Below are 25,390 nucleotides of genomic sequence, written 5' to 3'. Positions count from 1 at the left end.
ACACGCATAATTGGAGGAGAAAAAAGGACAGAGGTCCTGCTTTTTTGCTTATCATAATATATACATGTCTGAAATAAATATGTACACCACAAGAGCCGGTAGCTCAAGTGTAGTAAGGCCGAAGCTGAGCTATATTCCACGGCCGACGGGTCTCCTCCTCAGATTTACGCGAATCTTTATGTTCCCGAATATCAATGAGGTAATATGACCCGTTGTGCAAGTTCTTACTGACCACAAAGGGCCCTTCCCAAGGTGGGGATAACTTGTGTGCATCTGTTTGATCCTGGATGAGCCGGAGCACAAGGTCGCCTTCCTGGAAGACCCGGGATTTGACCCGGCGGCTATGATAACGACGCGGGTCTTGTTGGTAAATCGCTGAACGGGCTGCTGCCACATCACGCTGTTCGTCCAACAAGTCCAGAGCATCTTGGCGCGCCTGTTCATTATCCGTCTCAACATAAGCCGCCACACGAGGTGAATCGTGACGGATGTCGCTGGGGAGGACTGCTTCTGCTCCATAAACCATGAAGAAAGGCGTGAAGCCTGTAGACCTGTTAGAAGTAGTGTTGATGCTCCATAAGATGGAGGGCAACTCCTCCACCCAACAACCCGGCGTCCGTTGCAAAGGGACCAAAAGCCGGGGCTTGATGCCCTTCAGAATCTCCTGGTTAGCTCTCTCAGCTTGACCATTGGATTGGGGATGAGCCACTGAGGAAACATCAAGTCGGATATGCTCTCGTTGGCAAAACTCTTCCATAGCGCCCTTGGATAGATTGGTGCCATTGTCAGTTATAATGTTGTGCGGAAAGCCGAAGCGGAAAATCACCTTTTTCATAAATTGAACCGCCGTGGCTGCATCGCACTTGCTAACTGGCTCAGCCTCCACCCACTTCGTGAATTTGTCAACTGCCACCAAGAGGTGGGTCTTCTTATCCTTGGACCGTTTAAAAGGCCCAACCATATCAAGCCCCCAGACCGCAAAGGGCCAAGTGATTGGGATCATCCTCAACTCCTGAGCCGGCACATGAGCCCGTCGTGAGAACCTTTGGCAACCATCACATTTACTGACCAAGTCCTCTGCATCAGCGTGAGCCGTCAGCCAATAAAAACCATGACGGAAAGCCTTGGCCACAAGAGATTTTGAACCGGCATGATGGCCACAATCCCCTTCATGGATCTCGCGCAAGATCTCTTGACCTTCCTCAGGGGAGATACAACGCTGAAATGCCCCTGAAACACTGCGATGATTCAACTCGCCATCGATAACAATCATTGACTTAGCCCGCCGGGTTATTTGCCTGGCCAGAGTTTCATCCTCAGGCAACTCTCCCCGGGTTATATAAGCCAGATATGGCATTGTCCAGTCTGGTATGACATGAAGAGCCGCCACCAGTCGTGCCTCCGGGTCAGGGATAGCCAAGTCCTCCTCTGTAGGCAACCGAACCGAAGGGTTATACAGGACATCCAAGAAAGTGTTAGGCGGCACCGGTTTTCGCTGGGAGCCTAGCCGGCTTAAAGCATCAGCCGCCTCGTTCTTCCTGCGATCAATGTGCTCCACTTGGTATCCCTGAAAGTGCCCAGCAATGGCATCAACCTCGCGGCGATAAGCCGCCATGAGAGGATCCTTAGAATCCCAGGTGCCTGATACTTGTTGAGCCACCAAGTCTGAGTCACCAAAGCACCTTACCCGGCTTAAGCTCATCTCCTTAGCCACCCGAAGACCGTGGAGCAAAGCCTCGTATTCAGCCGCATTGTTAGTGCAAGGAAACATCAACCGTAGCACATAATGGAATTTGTCACCTTTAGGGGAAGCCAATACAACACCAGCCCCCGAGCCCTCCAGCTGTCTGGACCCATCAAAGTGAATAGTCCAATAAGTGTTATCTGGCCTTTGCTCAGGCACTTGTGACTCTGTCCAGTCATTGATAAAATCCACCAAAGCCTGAGATTTAACAGCAGTGCGTGGCACATATTTGAGGCCATGAGGTCCAAGTTCTATAGCCCACTTAGCAATTCTCCCTGTAGCCTCTCTGTTCTGGATAATATCCCCAAGAGGGGCAGAACTGACCACAGTGATGGGATGACCCTGAAAATAATGCTTGAGCTTCCGGCTCGCCATGAACACACCATATACGAGCTTCTGCCAATGCGGGTACCGCTGCTTGGACTCAATAAGCACCTCGCTGACATAATAAACCGGCCGCTGAACCGGATGCTCCTTACCCGTCTCCTTGCGCTCCACCACAATAGCCACACTGACGGCTCGTGTGTTTGCCGCCACATACAGTAGCAAGGGCTCCTTATCAACCGGAGCAGCAAGGACGGGGGGCTCTGCCAGTTGCTTTTTCAAATCCCCAAAAGCGGTATTAGCTGCATCATTCCAGACAAAGTTATCAGTTTTCTTCATCAACTGATATAAGGGCATAGCCTTCTCACCCAAACGGCTTATAAACCGGCTTAAAGCAGCGATACGACCCGCCAAACGCTGAACGTCATTTATACACGCCGGTTTAGCTAGGGAGGTGATGGCCTTGATCTTCTCCGGGTTAGCCTCAATGCCTCTGTCAGAAACCAAGAAGCCCAATAGTTTGCCTGCAGGAACACCAAAAACACACTTGGCCGGGTTAAGCATCATCTTGTAGACCCGGAGATTATCGAAGGTTTCCCTTAAGTCATCTATCAGGGTTTCCTCCTTGATGGATTTAACCACAATATCATCCACGTAAGCGTGAACATTGCGCCCGATCTGTTTATGAAGACAATTCTGTACACAACGCTGGTAAGTCGCCTGTGCACACTTGAGTCCAAAGGGCATAGACACATAGCAGAAGGCTCCAAAGGGAGTGATGAACGCCGTCTTCTCCTGGTCCTTAACTGCCATCTTAATCTGATGATACCCGGAATAAGCATCCAAGAAATTAAGCGTGCACAACCTGCCGTAGCATCAATGATTTGATCAATATGGGGGAGAGCAAAAGGATCAGCCGGACACGCCTTGTTCAAGTCCGTGTAGTCCACACACATCCGCCAGGTGCCGTTCTTCTTGAGTACGAGCACCGGGTTAGCCAACCACTCCGGGTGAAAAACTTCAACAATGAACCCGGCCGCCAAGAGCCGGGCCACTTCTTCACCAATAGCTTTCCGCCTCTCTTCGTTAAACCGTCGAAGGAACTGTCTGACCGGCTTAAATTTTGGATCAACATTGAGAGTGTGCTCAGCGAGTTCTCTAGGTACACCTGGCATGTCGGAAGGTTTCCACGCGAAGATGTCCCTATTCTCACGGATGAACTCGATGAGCGCGCTTTCCTATTTCGGGTCCAGATTTGCACTGATGCTAAACTGCTGCGACGAGTCACCTGGAACAAAATCAACAAGTTTAGTCTCATCAGCTGATTTAAATTTCATTGCTGGTTCATTCTCCGTGGTTGGCTTTTTCAGAGAGGTCATATCTGTTGGGTCAACATTGTCTTTGTAAAACTTCAACTCCTCTGTAGCACAAACAGACTCTGCATAAGCCGCGTCGCCTTCCTCGCACTCTAGAGCCACCTTTCGGCTGCCGTGAACCGTAATAGTCCCGTTGTGACCCGGCATTTTGAGCTGTAAGTACACATAGCATGGCCGTGCCATGAACTTGGCATAAGCCGGCCGTCCAAATATAGCATGGTATGGACTTCTTATCTTGACCACCTCAAAGGTCAGCTTCTCCACCCTGTAGTTGTTCTCATCACCAAAAGCCACTTCCAATTCGATCTTGCCGACTGAATAAGCCGACTTACCGGGTACCACACCATGGAAGGTAGTGTTTGACTGGCTGAGGTTCTTATCGACTAGCCCCGTACGACGGAAAGTCTCATAATAGAGGATATTGATGCTGCTGCCTCCATCCATGAGTACCTTTGTGAACTTATAGCCTCCCACCTGAGGAGCCACCACTAAGGCCAAGTGGCCCGGGTTATCCACCCGGGGAGGGTGATCCTCCCTACTCCACACTATAGGCTGCTCAGACCACCATAAGTAGCGTGGAACCGCCGGCTCAACAACATGAACAGCTCTCTTGTGAAGCTTCTGATCCCGTTTGCACAAACTGGTGGTGAACACATGATACTGTCCACCGCTAAGCTGCTTTGGGTTGGTCTAATAACCCCCCTGCTGCTGTTGATGACCCTGACCAGACTGTTGATTAAAGCCCCCTTGACCGTTCTGAGGACCGGAATTTGAGCCGCCGCCCGGGCCATGAAAGCCGCCGGCGCCTGAGCCGCCGCTCGGGCCATTGTAGCTCTTAAAGGCCTTCATGATCGCGCAATCCTTCCACAGGTGAGTCGCTGGCTTCTCTCTAGAGCCATGCCTTGGACAAGGTTCATTCAACAGCTGCTCCAGCGTTGGACCTGACCCGCCGCCTCGGGGAGGGGGCCTCCCCTTGCGTCGCTGGTTATTACCTTGGGAGTTGGCGTTGGCTACAAACTCTAGGCTGCCATCGGCCTTACGCTTGCCTCCTCCTTGGTTCCCCGGGTTAGACTGAGGACCCTTGCCGTTGCCGTTCTTCTTTCCCTTCCCTGTCCTTTCATCGTCTGAAGGGGGATCCTTGGTACCGTCAGAATCGGCATACTTGACAAGAGCCGCCATTAGGGTACCCATATCGGTGCAGTCGCGTTTAAGCCGTCCGAGTTTCATCTTAAGGGGCACAAAGCGACAGTTCTGCTCCAACATTAAGACTGCAGAGCCGGCATCCATCTTATCTGATGAATGTATGATCTCCTTGACCCGGCGAACCCAATGGGTCGTGGATTCACCCTCCTGCTGCTTACAATTAGTCAAATCCACAATAGACATAGACTGCCTACAGGTATCTTTGAAGTTTTGAATGAACCGGGCTTTCAGCTCAGCCCAAGACCCAATGGAGTTCGGTGGTAGCCCTTTCAACCACGTGCGGGCAGTTCCATCTAACATCATGGTGAAATATTTGGCCATGGCCGCCTCACTGACCTCTAGCAATTCCATAGCCATCTCATAACTCTCAATCCAGGCTGCAGGCTGTAAGTCAGCTGTATAGTTAGGCACCTTCCTAGGGCCCTTGAAGTCTTTAGGCAGACGTTCATTACGGATGGCTGGCACCAAACAAGGGACACCCCCGGTCCTGGTAGAAATACCCACATCAACGGACGTCGTTGGATAAACCGGGGGGGTCTGGTAAGCCGTCAATTGAGGCACCTGCTCCGCCTCTTGCCGCGCTTGGTCTGCTGCGTAAAAGGCTCCATTATGAGCCGGGCCATGGCCAGGGGGCGGGTCATGGCGTCGGACATTACTTGAGCCGGTTGCTGAGACCATGTGCCGGCTGTAACTTGGGCTCTGGCCTGGACGAGGGGTCGAGTGGATCCTGTCCCGGCTGTAGGAGTACGCCTCTTGCTGTGCCAGTGCCGTCTGCAGGAGTTCCCTGACCCGGCGGGTTTCGATGGCCGCCGGAGAGTCGCCGTCCACGGGGAGAGCCGCCAGTTGTGCTGCCGCAGCCACCATGTTCTCCAGCGGGTTATCATAATGACCCGGGGGTATTGGCACATACTGAGGCGGGGCAGGGGGCACCTGGGGAGGCCCCATCACTCGTGGCTGAATAAGGGGTCCAGACCCGGGCGCAATGATCCCTGGCGGGTTACTAGACCCTGCACCCGGCGTGTTGAAAAGATTGCGTGGATCGTAAACCGGTGGGAGTCGAGACTGGGCCTTCTGATGCCTCCTTTTCATGACCTCGTTGGCCGCATTCTGATCCATCGTGAGTTGGAAGGACTGCGCCTGAATCAGCTGAGTCCGGGCGTCGAGAGCCGCCCGCTCCGCAGCCAGCCTGATCCCTTCCGCTGCAAGATCCTCTTTAGCTTTTATCAGATCCAATTTTAGCTGTGCCACCTCCGCATCATGCTGAGCTTGATCCGCCGGGTCAACCGTGGCGGTTAACAGGGCCGTCATCTTGTCCGTGAGATCCATTAGCACCTGAGCCGGAGAAGGCACCGGGTTTCCCGCTCCAGCAGCGGGGTTCTGAACAGGCTGCGCACCAGCCATAAAAACTCCAACCTGACTTGGTGGCTCAAAAAGGTCCGGAATACTGTCACCATCGGAACAACCCATGAGCCTGCCATCTTGAAGCTGGTACAACGAGTTTGACTCATCGGTGGCCGACTCGTTATCAGAGCCGGCGGCCGCCTCATCACCGGATCCAGATCGATCGGAGAGTCCTCCATGGATACACCCCACAAAAGCATGCTTTAAGGCAGGCCGGGCCCGGGCGGGTTGTGCGCGCAGAGCCGTTTCGATGAGATCGGCGCAGAGATCCGGCTCGGGGCCCGGCTCACCAATCTTGCCAATGAAGACATGAATTGCGCCAAAGGGGACCCGGTACCCGTACTCAATTGAGCCGGCGTCGGGGCCCCAGTCCGCATCGTCGATGTAGAGCTTGCCGCGACGACTTTTGGTCATCCGGCCCACAGCGTATCCCTTGAGCCCTTCGAAGCTGCCCTTCAAGAACTCAAATCCACCGTGCGCGAGCCCCACGGTGGGCGCCAACTGTCGTGGAATTGTCACGGCAGATGTCCTCGAGCTAGGACTTAGTTGTGGAGCCATCGCAACTAGGAAGCTTGAAGGGATTATGCGGGACAAGGAACACGAGGGTTTATACTGGTTCGGCCCCTTACGGTGAAGGTAAAAGCCTACGTCCAGTTTGAGGTGATATTGATTAGGGTTACGATCGCCAGGGAGCTAAATAGCTATGCCCGGCTCTCGATGAGGTTGTTGTCGCCCTTGAACCGCTGCCGGGTCGTCCCTTTATATAGGGAGGCTGACGCCCAGCAGCCCTTAGAGTCCCGGCCGGCTCATAAGAACGTCCATCTCGGACTCTAAACTATACTTGCCTTACACTACAAGTCTACTATAATAATGATTGTAACTACAGGCCCTAAGCCATATCCGGGTCTCAGCCCATCTCTGGCCCATCGTCTTGAAACTTGGCTCCGGGCTTCTGGCAATGACCGTCCGAAGAGTAACCCGGCCCCTCCTGGCGGGTGACTCTAAGGTCTATATCCTCAACACTTACTATTAACAATACCACTCCATGAAGATGCAATACTCTCCTAAAACTGTATGGCAGGTTGATGTATATCTTAATGTGTTCTAAGTGGCTCATTTAAGCAGAGATGTTGTTCTGCAGAACATCTTTTGAAGAACACACCTATATGAGTCTGATTGTTAAATGTCGCAATCTATGAGAGTAGGGTTCTCTCTAGTAAACTCATGAAAGGTCTCGGAGTATGACGCATAAGCTCCACCCGCGGGGAAGACCCACGGTAGCCACGTATCGGTCAAGGCTTTATGTGAAGCTAGATTCGCAGAAAACTTGCAGTTCAAGGCCCAGTCCACTGTTCAAGTTGCTTACTAGTGTAGCATAGAGTTCTAGGTGGAAGTTCAACTTAACAGTCTCCACTGCAGTACCGGTATATAAAACAGTGTTTTGGAACTAAAGGCAAATTCTATGTGCCTCTAGGATCTGGTGGGGAATTGCTGGAATTTTATCTATTTATGGGCCTAGCCCAATAACAATTTCAGAAATTCCTAATAAATCCTAGAGGCCCACTTAGCCCATTCGTGCAAGGCAAGGGACACTACTAAAGTTTAGTCACACATTGCTAGTTTAGAGGGAGTTAGACCTCTTTATAAGGGAGGTTCTTTCCACATATGTATGAGCATGAGAACAAGAGGGACATCCACGCGCGCTCCTCCTCCGCCGCCCGCCTCGCCACGCCTCGGCGCGGCGCGGCGCGCCGCGCCGCGCCTTGCGGGAATGAGGCGAGCCGATGTCTAAATTTTTGCCACGCACGACGGGTATATGAAAGGTCACGCGGGAGCTGAAATGTTTTCTGTAGTGGACACTGAATTCGAACAGCGCGCCTCTTGGGCCGCTGCTTGTTCGTTTCGTCTCCCTCCGTTGCTTCACCTCCCGTCGCAGCCTGTTCGCATCCTTCACACACCAGAAGCTCCTCTTCCTCTCGCCACAAAATTCCGACCACTGCGCTGCTGCTACGTTCTTCCCCATCCCAGCTTGCGGTGTGCACCGCAGGTCAGGACAGTAGGCCTCCGGAACCGCGCCTTTTGAGTCCTGTATGGGAGAAGGGTGATAAGGTTTTTGGGGAGCGCTCTGCGCGACTACTGGCTTCTTCATCACGGACTCCAACGACTACTTCCCCGACGACGACTTCTTCCCCGACGTCGACTACCTCAGCAACGACATGGCTGGAGAGGATGTCGACCCCAAGTCCAGTGCTTCTGCTGCTGCTGTCCCGTACGTGTTCTTGCTCTTTCTATTAGATGTCATGACACAGTTCTTTGCTCTAGTTTCTGTCCTACATATGATAGGTTTTACTTCATATATGCAACTTCATCTAGTGTCTGTTCTAGATGTGTTTAGTTCAAGTTCATATATGCAGATGCTATTTACTTTCTTTCCGCCAGATTGCATGACTTGCTTTATCGCGGCTATATTAGTCATGCTTTATCTAGTATTTCTGTTAATAAAATCATTTGGTAAATTACTCATAATTCCAACAGTTGGCTCAGATTTTGTTTTCACTTCTTATCTTGGCCTTGTAACCGAACCGAGTCATTGAACATTGTATGCAATGAATGAGACAAGAATGAAATGAAGCACAAAATTCAAAGGAAAACTGGATCATGTGTAACAATACAAATAATGCACCAAACAAAGACCAAAAATCAGAATGTTTGTGTTTTCCTCTAGGATAATGTGCTCAACTGTATCATTACTGCAAGGCTGTGAATGGGGAAAGGTGGCATCTGATCTCAGATTTAAATCCAAACTGAAGGAATAACTATGAGAAATTTTGTAATGGAGGCATGAATAAAGGAGTTAATGCAACAGCAGGGGAAGTATTCCACCAGCATACATAGAGTCCATATGTTCTACATGAAGCCATCTCCCCCAAATCCTACATCGTAGTAACCCGACTCGCAAATAAGTAATTTGCAGCAGGCTATGTACATTACCTGGTCAAATATCTCAACCACTACAGGTCACAGCCTTAGGGTGTCAGTTGATATGCGACGCGAGTTCGGCCACAAGCTCTTCCAGAACATCGTCACGTATCATTTCAGCAATGTCTGCTCCGAACATTTCAAGTTCAGGGTGATGGTCCAGGGGCAAAGGCTCGACACTGTCCAGATCAAATGGCTGATGGCTCCTTCGCATGAATACTACTGTTTGCCAGACATTTTCAGCTAACTTTCTCCAATCCATTTGAGGCCAGGAGTTCATCATGATTTTTGAACACAGGCTGCTACCTGGAGCCGTCATGTCAGCCAAGATTGAGTTAACGAGGTCGAAAAGAAGCTTCCTGTCTGATTTCGACCACAGGAGCAGCTTGCTGTACTTGTTTTCCAGCCATACGAACACATCTGAGCTGAACTGCCACTGGTCTGGGTAGACTGGAAAGCCACACGCAGTGCCAAGCATCTCCTGGACATAAGTGCAGTCCCTGTCTTCCTCATCCTTAAAGATGGGTAGCTGCTCCTCCTTTACCTGGTAATCTGAAATGTCTGTATCGTCGCACTCATCGCTCGAGTATGCATCCGAATCATCTCTGCGTGTATCAACTTGATCGCCCATCTTCAGCATCTTAAGTTGAGCTCTGAGTCCTGCATTTATGAGATGAAATGGGAATAAAAGATTACTGACAAGAATATGAATCATATTAAGTGCAGAAGAGTCAGACTTGGTTTTGGTATGCTTGCCTTGAATACCATCATTGACACTTTTGAAGATTCCAGAATAAGTAGCCTCTTCTCCAGAACTTTGTTGCGATGAAGCAGTTGGACTTGAGCATTCGCAACTCTCAGCGCTTACAGAATAAGCAGACTTTACTGCTTGGTGATCAATTTCAGCAATGTCACTCTCCATTAATTGGCTTTTCACCTCCTGAAACCAAATGTTACCGTTTTGATAATGAGAAAGTAGCAGTAGTCTCAAAACTGAACATTTCATAACAGAGCTTATATTCTCGGCAAACTAATTTGACAACAGAATAATGGCAGATTACTTAATAATAAATAACAAAAAAAATTGTAATGTATTGTGTACCTTCAGTGTTATGTTATCTTGATTATGAATTACTATGTCTTCTTCTGGCTCTGGTAACGGTGTTGCTAGCTTTTGTTCTGTCCATCCTGCCTGACCTTCCAAATTTCGCACATCATCATGTGGAATAGCCAAATCAATAGCTGTGTGATCCTCAGTACTGATAACGTCACCTGGATGCTCATTATATATGTTGCTTGTCCTGGGTAGATCGGAAGTGCAGATACTGTGTCTTGTTCTCTCTGAAGTTACATAAATCTCTTTCTCAGGTAGCATATTTTCCTTTCCTACATGAACAATAACTCGCCCATTCTGCTTGGCTTTTCTGATTGGTAACCTCTTCCTGAGAAGTCCATTTCCAGTATCATCAGTGGGTGTATTCAATATATCCTTCAGAATGGGCAAGTTAGGTGCAGAGCGCCTCCTCCCCGGTAATTTTGCAACAGTGGTAGATGAGGTTGGGAGAGACTTGGACCTGGGAAAATTCCTTGATATGACACTTCTTGAATTATCTCCACGGTAAATCCCTGTCTTCCAACCATCTTTGCTGCTAATACCAAGAGGGCTGGCCGGCATCTCTTGCGCATTACTGGAATTGGTGTTTGAATCTGACAAACGCTTGTGGGTGGTTACCTTCGTTGCATCTCTAGTAGTGAGTTCAAGCATCTCACCTAATGTTCTTGTATCAGTAGGAACTGGATTTTCAGCTCTGGATTGGCAGGCCATTTGCCATCTTTCAGAGAGGTGCTTTCTGGCCTTTCTGCTCACCGATGATCCAGCAGAATGCGTGGATGAAGAAATTGACGAAGTCTCATCATGAGAAGTGGAAGCAGCCTTTTCCCTTTGACAGCCAACTCCAAGGTAGCGTTCATTCTCAGATGGTTTCTTCCAGCTACCCCTTATAGATGTTTGTATTCTAAGCTTCTGTTCAGGTGTATCTCCTTCTGGTTCTGTAACTTGCACACTGCCATGTGCCATAGAATGTATGCCATCTTGCTTATGCGGACTATGGCGTGGGGGCTTCAACCATCGTGCACCAGTCCACTGACCAAACTGCGATGTTTCTTGGCTTGCTATAACCGGTGTAGAACTTCTCCTCTGAGGGTCTGGTTTCAGAACAACAATTTGCGAGGGCCTACGTGAACGCCTGCTCCCTTTTGGTGCCGAATGCTCCAGTGACACATCTGAAGTTTCTTCGAGATGCATACTAGGACGAGGATCCTCAGATTCACTATCAACTTCCGTTCTGCAAAAGTTGTCTTGCCCAAAGGATTGCGCACCAGCACCACTGCTTCCATGGGGGGAGCACTGCAAACCACTGTAACCAAGGACGTGCCCTGGGAATCCTGACAATGCAATACTGCTCTCCTGAAGGATTTCAAGGAAAACATCCTTTTTGGAGTACAGTATCTCAAGTGCTTCACCAAACTCCTTGGAATTCCGGTGGCCTTCGTCTGTGGAAAGGCGCTTTGCATCCAAGAACTTCTGCCTCACGAACTCCAGATCGGCATCGTTGCTTCTTGGGCGTGGCATCTCCTTGCCTGACTGCAACGCCTTGCGCATCGCCATGTTCTCCATCTCGGTCACCTCGAAAACATCCTTCAGTTCTGGCAGCTCATCGCCACTGCTCCGGCATGGCCGATCCTCGCATGAAACCTGGGCCACTTCCTCAGCACGTCCGGATAACTTCAGCCGCGGATTGCTCTGGATGTCACTCTGGCACCGGTCAAGAACCTTCTTGGACCTCGGCACGGTGTCGAGACCCATCAGCCTCGCAACGATGCTGGGCGCGCAGTGCGTGAACTCCACCTCTTCTGGCCCCTCTTTCGTCAAGTGTGGCTTTGCAGCAGCCATGTTCTGTTTGCTAGTGACTCCCTGCGAAACAGAGTAAAGACACAGCACCACAGGTTCAGGAGGGTAGGAGATCATACAGCAACGAATTTTGTATACAAAATGCACACTTGTGGAAACTCAGATTGGCCTTACCTCTCCATGCCAGTTCTCTTTCCCTCTATGCGCCTCTGCCGGCGGCATCGCCTTCCTCGCCCTCTTGGACCCTCTCTTGAACTCAAATGTGAACTGGTTGAAACATCGGAAGCATCAGGATTTATGGTCAACGCATAGCAGAACGAGTCAAACATGGAGCGTCATTCAAATTTATTAATAAAAAATGAACGAAGCATGCTCATTATTAATTTATATTTTGAAAATTCTGGAATAGAAATTTGAATCTGCATTTCGGGAGATACTACTAATGAATCTAGCAAAGACCAAGAGAGATCAACCTAATAGTAACAGAATCTCAGCTACGAAACAAGAGCAGCAGCAGCTCAAAGAGAGAGAACTGGGGGACAGAGGTGACAGAAGTCGGGAGGAATATGGGGGGGGGGGGGGGGGGGGGGACGGGCCGCTTACAGAGGATTCCTCGACGGAAGACACCACCGGATCCTCCAGCACCGACACGGCGTCGCCCTTCGGCTCCGGAGAGGCGGCCGCCCCTCGCGCTGCAACAAAAGCGGATTTAAATCGGAGGGGAAAAAAGAAATGGGAGCGGAACAGAGGCCCTGGCCAACAAACAAACTAGCCGTGCGGATGAGGCGCCGCCGCTCACCTCGGCGCGACGCGGGGCGGGGGTGAGGGCAGCGAGGGGGCCTCGCCGCCGCCGCCGCAGCGCCTCCTCCTCCTCCTCGCGGTCCGGCGCTGCCGCGCAGCATCGCCTGGGCTGGTCGGCTTCCCCCTTTTCCGCTCTGAGACCTTTTTGGACTGGGCTTCTCCTCTCTCTCTCTCTCTCTCTCTCTCGTTCAAGAGGATTTGAACTGCGGTGGTCTCTGGGGCGGTGGGTCCCCCGCATAGGCATGGCCGGGCGGTGCGAGCAGAGCGGGTTGGGATGGTACTACGTGGCTCCGTACCCGCGCGTCGCTGCGGGTGGGTCAGAGGTGGAGCGGGGCCAGCGTGTCAGGGAGGGAGGAGGGTGTGAGTCTGGGGTGAGGTTGGCGAGCGGAGGGCGGTGGGCGTGGGGGTTCGGGTTTGAACTTTGAAAAGGCTGTGGGCACGAGGCGCGAAGGCCCAGGGCCCACACCCTGGTCTAGTCTCGCGCACAGTGATGAGCATGCGCACTCCCAGGGAGCACCACGCCGTTGCTTCCACGGCTCCGGATTCCTTTCCTTTTTCCTTTTTTCTGCCGCATCAAGGTGTGTGTAGGAATCGGTCAAAAATGACGAATTTAGCATTTTTTAAAACTTAAGACAAAATGATATTTCAAACTATCATCCGTTTTCATGATGCCCGGGCCAGGGCGCCATGGTAGGTAGAACGATGCGCGGTTCAAGGGCGTCATGCGGTCCGACGTTGACCGCCCCAGACCATGGCGCCATGCGGTTTGGTTGAAAAAAAACACCAGGCCCTGCCGAGGCATCCCAACCCAACCATCTCTCTAATATTCTACTTCCCCTCTGTTACTCTCGCCCCCCTCCCTCCCACCCCTCTCTCTCTCTCTTTCTCTTGGTCTCTCCCCTCTGGATCTGAGCTCAAATTGTGGGTCCTCTTCCCCTTCTAACTATACCTGGTCATCCCTCGAGCCGGGCCTAGCCAAGCCCAGCGTAGAAAACCTAGGCCCGGGCGGCCTAGAAAATCAGGCCCGAGCCCGGCCCGACCATGTAAAAGCCCGCCAGGCCTCAGGCCGGGCCTCTTTGGTAAAACACAAATACGACGGGCCCGAGCCCGCCTCGGCCCGGCCTCCAGGATCAAAATCTAGGCCCAGGCCCAGCCCATGAGCATCGTCAGGCCGGGCTGCCCATGGCCAGGACTACTTCTAACCCTCATGGTTCTCTTCTATGTTCCGCTTTTTTTATTGGTTGAAATCTCCACATAAGATCGATTTGGGTAAAACCCTAATTCATCACTTTTTTTAATCATTGGATATTTGTATGAGAGGGTTAGGCATTTGGTAGGTATGGTGTAGGATTTGTATGCTAGGGTTAGGGATCTGGTAGGTATAGTTGGTCTTATAGTTTTTAGGTTAGGATAGGGTTTGTAGTAAATTTGGCATGGCATTCCCCAATAATTTGTGCATATTTGGTGTATGTAATGCAAGATTTAGTGTATGGGTATTTGCAAATGTGTGTATCTATGTGCAGTATGGATATTTGCGTGTATGTATTTATTCGCACATCTATGTATCCATTATGTGTGTACAAAGTTTAGTCATGGTGCTCGCATTTATCCTTGATTTAGTTCAGGATTTCCGGCGATGAGCGTTCAGTGGGAGGAGACGTTCCCGTCGACTGCGAGGCGCCTATGGTGACGTCGTAAAATCTCAAGATGATATGCCGGCTCAGTCTCTCAGAGGTGCTCATAGGGGTAGGGTGTGTGTTCATATGGGTGAGTGCATGCGCATAGCGCTTGCGTCTGTACTGTGTTAAAAAAAGGATATTTGCACTTGTATGGATATTGCTCCCGCATCTTTTTTTTTACCCGGGGGAGGGGTGGTGAAAAACTACTCCCCCTTTGAACTAAAACCATGACACTTATTTCAGATCAGAGGGAGTACAATTTTAACCATTTTTCCGAAAATATCAGACGAAATGAACCGGGTTTGAAAATATTTCGAAATATCATACCTTTTCATGACGTCTGGCCCCGGGACGATAGATAGCGCGACGCACAATCAACTCTGCCCCGCATATTTGTTACTCTTGTCCCCCTCCCCCTGCCGCCTATGTCTCTCTCTCCCCCTTTGAACTAAAACCATGACACTTATTTCAGATCAGAGGGAGTACAAATTTAACCATTTTTCCGAAAATATCAGACGAAATGAACCACGTTTGAAAGTATTTCAAAATATCACACCTTTTCATGACGTCTGGCCCCGGGACGATAGATAGCGCGACGCACAATCAACTCTGCCACGCATATTTGTTACTCTTGTCCCCCTCCCCCTGCCGCCCATGTCTCCCCCCCAATCTTGCGGATCTAAACTAAAAAAATGGTGGATCATCTCCCCCTTTGAACCCTCAAGGTATTCTCCTTTGTTCCCTCTCTTTTTATTGGTTGAAATATCTGCAATTGATTGATTTGGGTGGAACCCCTAGTTCATCCTTTTTTAAAATGGATATTTGTATGAGCAGCTTCTTATGTCTGATCTTGGCCCTCTTCGTTACTTTCTTGGGCTTGAGGTTTCCTCCACCTCCGATGGCTTTTTTATTTCCCAAGAAAAGTATATTCATGATCTTCTTGCTTGTGCGGTTCATAGTGGTGACCGCACTGTTGAGACTTTTATGGAGCTTAATATTCACCTTCGTGCTTCTGATGGTGAGCCCTGTCTGATCCGACTCGTTATCGTCATCTTGTTGGGAGTCTTATCTATCTCGCCGTCATTCGTTTGGATATCTCTTATCATATCTATATCCCAAGTCAGTTTGTTTCTTCTCCCACTTCGGTTCACTATAGTCACCTTGTCCGTCTTATACAATATCTTCATGGCACGATCTCTCACCATCTCGTCTTTCCTCATTCCAGCTCGTGACATCCCCAGGCCTATTCGGATGCTACCTGGGCTAGTGATCCTTTGGATCGCCGTTCACTTTCTGCTTATTGTGTCTTTCTTGGTGGTTCTCTCATTGCCTAGAAGACGAAAAAAACAGACTGCGGTTTCCCGTTCTAGTGTAGTGGCTGAGTTGCGAGCTATGAGTCTTCTCACGGCGGAGGTGACTTGGTTACACTGGTTACTCAAGGATTTTGGTGTTTCTGTTACAAACACCTACTACACTCTTGTTAGACAGTACAAGTGCTATCGATATTGTGCGGGACCCCGTGAAGCATGAGTTTACCAAGCATATTTGTGTTGATGCTTTCTTTGTAAACACTGATGTGTAGGACCATGTTATTGCTCTTCCGTATATGCCTTCCGAGTTACAGTTGACGGACTTCATCACGAAGGCCCAGACTAGAGCGCAACACAGATTTTACCTCTCCAAACTCAGCGTTGTGGATCCACCGTGAGTTTGAGGGGGGAGGGGGTTAGAGTTATATTTATGATGCCTTTTGGTTTTCTGTATTTGGTCTTTGGCCTCCCTTCTAAACTTGTATATATGCTTGCTTTGGCCTCTAGATAATACTAAGTTGTTATTCCAAACACTTACAATTTGGCAAATAGTACTCCCCATTTTCTCATCATGTGCACTTCACACTACGGATAAATGACAAGCATGATACCAAAAGCAAAAAACATCAAAGTCCATGAACATATGATACAACATTGGCCAGTCCTCCAAATGAGTACAGAGGCACCCATGACGACAACAAAGTTTCTCAGGTTGAACTGTTGAAATATATTGCTCATCTCCCTCCATCAGTTCGGACTGATGGATGAAGTGGTTAGGTGCATAAACTTGCAATCAAGAGATTCAGGGTTCAAAACCCAGTAAACCCAATAAATAATTGTGGTCGGCCCCCGCTTCCGTTGCCCACATCATAAACTCGAAAGGAGCATAGACGTGAGGGGAGTGTTGGAGTATAATGTCCGACCCTCTTCCATATTTTGGACTTTTGGATGAGTTGGCTAGAGCAGGAATTCAATATGAACAACAGCAACAACAGCAACAACAACAACAACAACAACAACAACAGGGAAACACTCTGCAAGATAGAGCAACTACACGCAAGCCAAGAGAAACTATGCAGCCTTATCATGCACCCGTAACCGTTGAGAAACGCACATGTTTATAATCCGGAAAACATGTTGTTTGAATTCTTATAAAATGAGGGAGCCCATATCTATTTAGAGCATATTTGATTCACATGATTTCTAAAACGCAGCAATAATATCATGCCATCTTCCATACTACAAAATTGCATGAATGTTTGAATTGCATAGGAAAAAATTTACAGAGAGAAGACAATAGAGAAGCCAAAGTTATGACAACCCTACTGGCAGACATTGCATTTGTTTATATGCGCCACAGGGAGAATGGTCATGGAGAGAAGAGGAGGAAGAAGCCAGAGTCGAATCAGCAGCCATGAATTTAGACAAAGAAATGTAGCATGTGCTTTTTCCTTCCCGGGCTTAGCTCACCTCACCGCCGGTTAGAGCTCTACATCCTTTCCTCCTACAAATTGGATTGCAAGATATTACAAAGCTTTACTCTACAAGTGAAGCGGAATTGATGGTGCCCTGGTGGCAGAGTCTTCTGGATCCAGGGCGGGTGGACCTGGCGGTGAGAGTCGTGGTGGGAGTCAACGGAGCATGTGTCTCAGGTGTGTGTGTGGTGGTGGTGGTGGGGGGCAGCCATGGCCATGTGGGTGGCATGGGTGTTGGTGTCCAGCGTAGCATGACAAATGAGGGGTGTGAGCGCCAGGGTACATAACTTGCCCGGTGTTTTCCCTAGCTGACGGCGGCATCGTTCATGGGTGTTGTTTCCTTCTTGAAGGCTCTGTCACGATTGCTCCATTCTCTTTGTGTTGCTCCAGGTGAAAACTTGATCCTCGAGATCAGGCGGTGGTGGCACTCTGGTGTCGTGTCTTTCTAGAAGGCAGCACCTTGAATCACCTCTTTGCGGTGGCTAGCTCATGGCGGAGGCCTCGGTCGGCTCCAGGCATTTCCTATTGGCCCATCTGTAGATCGCTTGGTGGTTGATTCGGTGGTGTTGCGGTGCTCCATCATCTTTGTCTCTGCCTTGGGTGTGTGTTGTGTGTGTGGTGGGGTGTTGTTCGTGGATGCTTGTATATTTGTATAAAGTGGCACAAAAGCCTTTTTTGGTAACTGGTGGTGCCCAAGTTGAGGCAAGCAAAGCATGCCCATGGAAGCGCCTCCGTGACTAACTAGCCTGTCTTCTACTGATGCGATATCTGGGGCTATCAAGATACTTGTGAGAGTCGCATATATGTGGGATTTCATTTTAGGTGGCGATGTGCAAACCAACATGAGGCCCACACCAATGGAGAGAATATGACCAGTTAGATATTAACTATGTAAATGTATAATATATTTCTCCTAAGGGGACATATCCACCCCACCCCCCTAATGAACAATTATTTATGCGTAAAAGGTTTTTGTATTGTTCATTCTTTGCTATGCTAAGTTTTACACAGGCATCTGCCATGTAAGATCTATTTTTTGTGTTTTCCATGGTATTTTTGTAAAAATAAGATGGCATCTTTCTCATATATCTTTTTTGTACTGTAAATACATGGCATTTATTTTCACAAAAACATGGGTAAAGTTTTTTATATTCGTTTTTTTACATGTTCTTTTCTCAAATTGCTTTTCATGAGAAAAAAAAATCCATGTGTGTCCCTCATTTCATACAAGGTTTTCCATGTTATTTTACATGGGAGACCATTTACATGCTTTTTGATATTAACTGTCCAGGGTTAACTTTTTTGGGTGCATTTTCCCATAGCATTTACTATTTAGGAGCATGGCATTTATATTACTAAGAACATGGCATTTCTATTATTAAGAGCATGTCAATTTGTTATTAAGTGAATGTCATTTTATTACCAAGAGCATGGATTTTTTATTATTAGGTGCATGGCATTTTTATTATTAACTTCATGGCATTTTTATTTATTAAGAGCATGGCATTTTTTCATTAAGATGATGACATGTTTTTTAGTAAGAGCATGTCAAAAAAATTATCTATAGCGTGGTATAAAAAATAATGGCATGGCATTTATATATTATTGTATCTTGGCATTTTTATTTTTAATGTCATGGCATTTGTATTATCTCGATCATGGAAATTTTCCTTATTTTTTAGCATGTCATTTTTGAATAATTCACGGCTATGGCAATTTCCCCTTCTTGTTTGTACATTTTTATGCCAAATCTATAGAGACATGTTAGTTTGTATTTCTAAATATTTTCTTAGCACGCCATTATTTTTGCATTTTTAATTTGTTTCTTTAGATGTACAATACTTTTGTAGAGAAAATGTACAATACATGATCATTGTTGAACATGACAAGGCATTTTTATTTAAATGTCATGGCATTTGTATGGTATGTTTTATATCATTAAAATGAGGTCCAAAATCTATACCTAATGATAAAGGAGCTACTGCTTCTGGCGGTTCAGGAAAGTAACCCCCAAAGTTGCAAAATATTACCCATCAATGCCATCTATAATTTTTTTGATAAAAACGTTTTACACAGGGAAATCTCCAGTCTGGGCCGGCCGATGCAGTAGGGACCTCCTATACCGCGCTCTGCGCGCTGGGAGAAGATGCAGTGCCCCCGTTTGGGCCAACCCATGCCCGGACGGCCTGTCTTTTAAATTTCGTTTTTATTTTTTTACTTTTCTTTTTGTTTTTCGTTTTTTCTACTTTTAATAATTTGGGACTTCAAAACAGTACTGAAAATTTAAAAAACTGAGAATTTTGAAATGAAATATTTAATAAATCATAAAATTGTGGATTCAAAAAATATTCACGATTTTCTGAAAAATGATTGCATATTCAATTATTTTTTTGAAAACAGATGTTAGAGAAATCAAAAAATGTTCATGATTTTTTTGAAAGTTTATGTATTAAAAAATGTTAATAAAATTGAAAAACAGTTTGCCAATTCAAAAAATGTTCATGAAAGGAAAAATATCCTCAAAATTCAAAAACTGTTCGTGACTTACAAAATAGTCTATTCATTCATAAAATGTTCATTGATTCAAAAAATGATCATGCATTTCAAAAAATGTTCGTTGAATCAAAAAATGATTGTGAATTTCAAAAACAAATTCCACTAGTTTCCAAAAAAAAATTGTTGGTTTTAGAAATGTTCGCCGGTTCACGATGTTTTTTTAAAAAAATCACACTTTAAGAAAAACGTTTGCAAATAGTATAAAATGTTCATGAATTCAAAAAATCTTCTTGATTTTTTGAAATGTTTGAAAATTTGTAAAAGTGTTCTCGAATTTGAAAAATGTTCAAGATTTCAAATATGTACACGAGTTTAAATTTTTTTTCATGATTTCACGAAATTGATAGTGATAGTGTATCTCAGTGATGCAACAAAATGTGGTCTTGGCCATTGGAGATTGTGATTTTTCTTTCATGTTGCAACTCACGGGCCATTTTGCTAGTAATAGGTTTAAGGCTATTTAGTAGTGTGGCATGAAAATGAGCCTTTTTGTGTTCAATTAATTGAAGGCCTTTTTCTGTTTTAATAGACACTAAAGGGAAATGGGTTGGTTGGGAGGTGCTTTACTCAATGAACAAAACGTTCGCTTAGGTGGCATCTTTCGCACTGGCGTTTGCTTGTGGGGAACGTCAGCCAGTATTATAGGGTCCAAAACTTTTGCCAAAGGCACCTGTTGTGTCTTTCTTTCTTTTTTCTCTTTATTTTCTTCTCAAATTTCTCCTTTTCTCTCAACTCACGGTACAAGTCTCACGCAACTTGCTGTGTATATATACAGAACCAGTCGACCCAATATTCCTAAACGTATACGGACAATGCATCTTTCAGAATCTAATTCTAGCTAGTACTACACGGGCAACACAACCCTAGCCGGACTCATACCACTCCAAATACTAGTGCTAGGACTTTGCTTATACTATTTCAAAGCCGTGCAGTACTACTTTCATACTAGAGAACTGATTTACCTACATAACCAGACTTATACTACTAATCAAGAACAAATTTTTTCCGTGTAAAAGGTTTTATATGATATCATCCTAAATTGTACTGGAATATTATGACCAGTTTCTGTATTATTTAACCTAATGTGCTTATCAGTAAGCATATAATTGCACTCATGTAGGCATAAAATGAAATTTTGCTCATCACTAAGCCAGGCAGAATTGCAGCTCCAAGCACCACCCCCAAATCGAATATATGCCAGACATCCACCAGTGCTGAGAGATCAAGGATGGGACGGTTGGGATATTGTCCATTGCTTCACTCACCTATGTGTTCACCTTTTTATTACCAGAAGCATACTCGTTAACACCGTTGATGCGAGCTTTCACCGTCCGAAGCCAAGGGAGGTTCCCAGGGTACCAATGAAGTCAGAATCATAGTGCCTACCCTTTTGTTATTAGTTGTTCGAATAAACACCCATGTTGTATGGTTGTTCTTCGCTCGTTGCTGCTGCTGTCTACTCTTTTGGTTCTCCGGAGATTCCTTCGGTGTGCTCTATGCTTTATTTTCTTATGAAAGGATGGTAATAAACCTTTGGCCTCTGCATGGGTTGATCGACACATGCTTTCATGCTCAGTTTTTGGTTTCCTTTCTCTCTTGCGCCAGTAGTATGCCTTTTTTATCTCATCTTTTGAATTTGTGTAAGGTTAACCTAAGGTGAAAAGCAGCATCCCTACTTTCCATGCCTTTGTTAACCTCATCGAAGGCCCCTTTATGGATTCTCAGCTCTGGATAGGAGTGCAGAGCAGCGCCCGATCCGTCCCGCTCCATAGTCAAAACTGATTTTCTTTAGTTACAACTGCTCTGCTCAGTTTTAGTCCAATATGAACCAACTCTCTACTTGTGCGGGACTATGCGGGTTGCCCGGGCAACCCTAGCTCTGGAGTCCTGGGAGCTTTTCTTGGTGTCCTCCGCCCGTCATGGGAGCTTTTCGTCGACAATTGGCTTCTTTTTGTTGGGGAGAAAAAAAAATCATGTGATGCTCGCATGACAAAAACTGTTTTTCAGCCAAGACCATGCATTGATCACCATGGCCGAATATATTGTAACCAACCCCCATACATGCGTACACATGGATTGAAGTACTAGCACAGTGTCTCCTCCGACTGTGTTATTCTTTACTATCCATGTAGATGGGGCCGACAGGCAAAAAAAATGTAGATGTGCCCGGTCCATAGGATAGACAAACTGAACGATCTGTATTAATTGCTACTCGATCACTACTTAAACAATAGACCCAATCTGCTCGACACCACAAGCCTGAAATGTGCACCACCGAGGGAAACATCAATCTGGGGCGTGTTTGGCTGCCTGGGTAGCTTCACCCTGCATCGCATGGAGGATCCTGGCTGAGCTTGGCCTGGTTGAGCCGATGCAAAGATGAACTAAGATGTATGTTTGGTAGACTGTACTGTATGTGTGCACCAGAGATGCTGTATACAACATATCTTGTTTGGTAGGCTGCATCAGAGGTTGCATGGTGAGGGCAAAGAAAGGAAGCAAAACAAATCTGAACCAGCTGCTGCTTCTTCACACATTAGATCTGCTGCTGCTCTTCGTGAATTAAACAAGTTGCACGGCGAGGGCCCCGTGACGGAGGTTAGCATTTTTGTAGCTCATGGTGGTGGCCATGGCAATTGAAGGATGCACCGGCCGACGACTACCAGGCAGACACGGATGATTTGACGACGGCACCGATGTTACATATTAGTACCTGGTGAGCGTCATCCGCGGGAGCTCCAAGCGCCAGTGCTCCATGACGACGACCGGCTGTCCGGCCGAGCCGACAATGGCGCGGCTCCTCCTGCGACCCGGCTCCTACTGAGCACACACCGGCGGCGGGGTTTGAGTGCAGACGGACGGGCGGCACGCGGCGTCGCAGCGTACGAGGGAGCTCAGACCGGTGGCGGGGGCGGCGGCGGCGGTGGCGGCGGTTTGGCGTGCTCGATCCGATCTGGTTCGGCGGACTCCCACATGATCAGACTGCCAACAATTCCATCCACCAAACAATTTTTTTTTTAGAGAAAGCAAAGCTTTATAACTTAACGGTGCTCGGGTAAATCGCCCGACACACAAGCAGCCACATGGCGCTGTACAATATTGGTCCAGCCAATGCTGTCATTTGGCAAACATAAACTACCAAGTTTTGCAAGTTCATGCGCTATCGAGTTCGCTGCGCGTCTACAGAAAGTAATAGATTGCTTAGAGAACCACAATTTAAGCTGAAGCTTGATGTCCTCGATGACAGCCGCGTATGGGGACGAGTCAACCTTGGACAAGTCGAGTGCTTCCTGCAGTAGCTGTGAATCGGTGTCGAAGACGACATGAAGGGCGCCAATGTCAGCTGCCATGGCCACCGCCTCAGACATGGCCGCAACCTCTGCTCCGAATGGGTCATTTATCTGCTCCTTCCTACCAGCTCGGGCCAGCAGCACATCTCCCGCCTCGTCACGGACAACCGCTCCCCATGCAGCAAAAGTCTCGCCCGGCGTATACGCTCCATCCACATTGATCTTCAGAATTCCTTCACCCGGCGGTGCCCACTTGCTCTCTGCTTGCTTCTTTTTACTCGTTCTAAACAGTTGCATGAACTCCAAGGTACTGCATTGGACTCGGCGAATTAGCTCGTCATCCGTGATTGGTAATTCCCCTTCTCGTATTTTATTCCTCTTGTTCCACCAGTTCCACCAGAAGGTGAGGATTTGGACACACACATTTTCATCTAGCCTCCAAAGCAGGTCCATGATTGCATGTACTGACGATAGCTCTTCCATCTCCAAGCGTACCCTCTCCAGGCTCATCTCCCTCCACACTTCCTTGACAGCGTTGCATTTGACAAAAAGATGAGCCCCGTCTTCATCCACTCTCCCGCAAAAGAAGCACTTGGAGTTCTCGAGCCTGACCCCTCTTCTCGTCAGGTTAGTACAGAAAGCCAGTGACTCGTGTTTGACTCGCCAAGCGAACATCTGAATCTTGCGTGGGCAGGGTAGTTTCCATATCCTACGCCATGCCTGGTTATCCCACCTATCCAAGTTTCCCACCACCATTGTGCTATTGCCAGGGGCCCCATTCCTTGCTTGTTTCTGCAACTGTACAAATAGCTTGTAGGCGCTTTTCACAATATGGTTCCCTTTATAGTCAAAATGCCATGCCATGAAATCACTGACTCCTTCACGCAATGGAATCCGGAGAATGTGTCATACATCATCCGGCCAGAAAGTGTCCTTAACAAGCTGCTCATCCCATGCTCCCGTAATCGGGCAAATAAGCTCGCTGACCTGTGTAATCAGGTTCTGTCCTTTGGGTGTAATAACACGGCGTGACCAAGCCCTTGGAATCCAGGGATCGGACCAGATGTTAACTCCCGTCCCATCGCCGATTCGCCAGATATAACCCTCCTTGATTAGCTCGAGGCCACGAAGAATACTCCGCCATGTATACGATATTCCATCCCTAGGTTCTGCATCCAACATATGACAATGAGGGAAGTATCTCGCTTTCATGATGCGTCCACAAAGGGACTCCGGATTTTGCAGCAGTCTCCACCCCTGTCGAGACAGCATTGCCATATTGAAACTGTGCATATCCCTGAAGCCTAGTACACCCATACCTTTCGGAAGTGACAAGGTTTCCCAACTTAGCCAGTGCATGGTGTTTTCTTTATCCTGTTGGCTCCACCAAAATTTCCCTATGAGCGTATTCAGTTCCTTGCAAAAACCTTTCGTCAGGTCGAAACACGACATGGCAAAGGCCGGTATCGCCTGTGCCACAGATTTCACGAGCGTCTCCTTCCCGGCTTTCGCAAGCAGTCTCTCCTGCCATCCATGCATTCGGCCACACATGTTATTCTTTATGTAGCCAAAGACTCGCCGTTTTGATCTGCCTACATGTACAGGTAGCCCCAAATAGCGATCGTTCCAGTTCTCACTGTATATTTTGAGCGACCCTTTGACTGAACTTTTTGCCTCTGTACTAGTATTGGGCGAGAACATGATCGCCGATTTCTCCATGTTGACACTTTGGCCAGAGCAGTTTTCATAAAGATCGAGGATATCTCGAAGGGTCGTGGCTTCCTGCTGTGTTGCCTTTAGCAAAATCATGGAATCATCTGCAAAGAACAGATGTGAAACAGTTGGTGCAGCTCCGCAAATCTGGACACCACTAACCTTCCCCGTCTCCTCGGCCTCGTGTAACAACGCTGACAACCCTTCAGCACAGATCACAAACAGGTAAGGGGAAAGCGGATCCCCTTGTTTTAATCCTCGAGATGGACTGAACTGTTGCGTTAGGACGCCATTAACTTTAACCTGGTACCTCACAGTGGTTACACATTTCATTATCAGGGTCACCCATCTTCTCCTAAATCCCAGTTTTCTTAGCATGGCTTCAAGGAATGTCCACTCTACTCGGTCATAGGCCTTACTCATATCCGCTTTCACTGCCGCAACTCCTTCTCGGCCATGCTTCTTGTTCCTGAGATAGTGCGAGACCTCAAAGGCAATGAGCACATTATCCGTGATTAGCCGTCCGGGAACGAATGCACTTTGATTTTCAGAGATAACTTCCGGCAAGATCACTTTTAGTCTATTTGCAAGAACCTTGTGTTGGAAATATGCCCTAGAGGCAATAATA

At 47.7% G+C, this 25,390-nt stretch overlaps 2 protein-coding genes across 2 annotated transcripts; both read right to left on the bottom strand.

The window, feature by feature from the left end:
- Positions 1-8,745: 8,745 nt before the first annotated feature.
- On the bottom strand, positions 8,746-12,930 carry LOC109748687 (uncharacterized). Its single transcript, XM_020307711.4, has 6 exons — positions 12,738-12,930; positions 12,542-12,630; positions 12,113-12,205; positions 10,130-12,001; positions 9,784-9,967; positions 8,746-9,687 (listed from the first exon to the last, which is right to left on the bottom strand). The coding sequence occupies exons 1-6, from the start codon at positions 12,838-12,840 to the stop codon at positions 9,083-9,085; spliced, it is 2,946 nt and encodes a 981-aa protein (XP_020163300.1). The 5' UTR covers positions 12,841-12,930; the 3' UTR covers positions 8,746-9,082.
- Positions 12,931-22,800: 9,870 nt separating this feature from the next.
- On the bottom strand, positions 22,801-25,185 carry LOC109748686 (uncharacterized). The gene is made up of 2 exons (XM_020307710.1): positions 24,369-25,185; positions 22,801-23,927 (listed from the first exon to the last, which is right to left on the bottom strand). The coding sequence occupies exons 1-2, from the start codon at positions 25,183-25,185 to the stop codon at positions 22,801-22,803; spliced, it is 1,944 nt and encodes a 647-aa protein (XP_020163299.1).
- Between the last annotated feature and the right edge of the window lie 205 nt (positions 25,186-25,390).

The sequence above is a fragment of the Aegilops tauschii genome, chromosome 1 (assembly GCF_002575655.3).
Source record: "Aegilops tauschii subsp. strangulata cultivar AL8/78 chromosome 1, Aet v6.0, whole genome shotgun sequence".
In the NCBI taxonomy this organism is placed as follows: Eukaryota; Viridiplantae; Streptophyta; class Magnoliopsida; order Poales; family Poaceae; genus Aegilops; species Aegilops tauschii.
Note: the sequence above shows the minus strand (reverse complement) of the source record. Positions and strands in the feature narration are given on the sequence as shown.

What these genes read in the sequence shown, in the direction of transcription:
- LOC109748687 (XM_020307711.4), bottom strand. Translation starts at nt 12,840, where the DNA reads ATGCTGCGCGGCAGCGCCGGACCGCGAGGAGGAGGAGGAGGCGCTGCG. An exon ending in AAGATAACATAACACTGAAG is followed by an intron (nt 9,968 to 10,129) that starts GTACACAATACA and finishes ATTTGGTTTCAG; the next exon opens with GAGGTGAAAAGCCAATTAAT. An exon ending in TGTCAATGATGGTATTCAAG is followed by an intron (nt 9,688 to 9,783) that starts GCAAGCATACCA and finishes TCATAAATGCAG; the next exon opens with GACTCAGAGCTCAACTTAAG.
- LOC109748686 (XM_020307710.1), bottom strand. Translation starts at nt 25,185, where the DNA reads ATGAGTAAGGCCTATGACCGAGTAGAGTGGACATTCCTTGAAGCCATG. An exon ending in AACCTTGTCACTTCCGAAAG is followed by an intron (nt 23,928 to 24,368) that starts GTATGGGTGTAC and finishes CATTGCGTGAAG; the next exon opens with GAGTCAGTGATTTCATGGCA.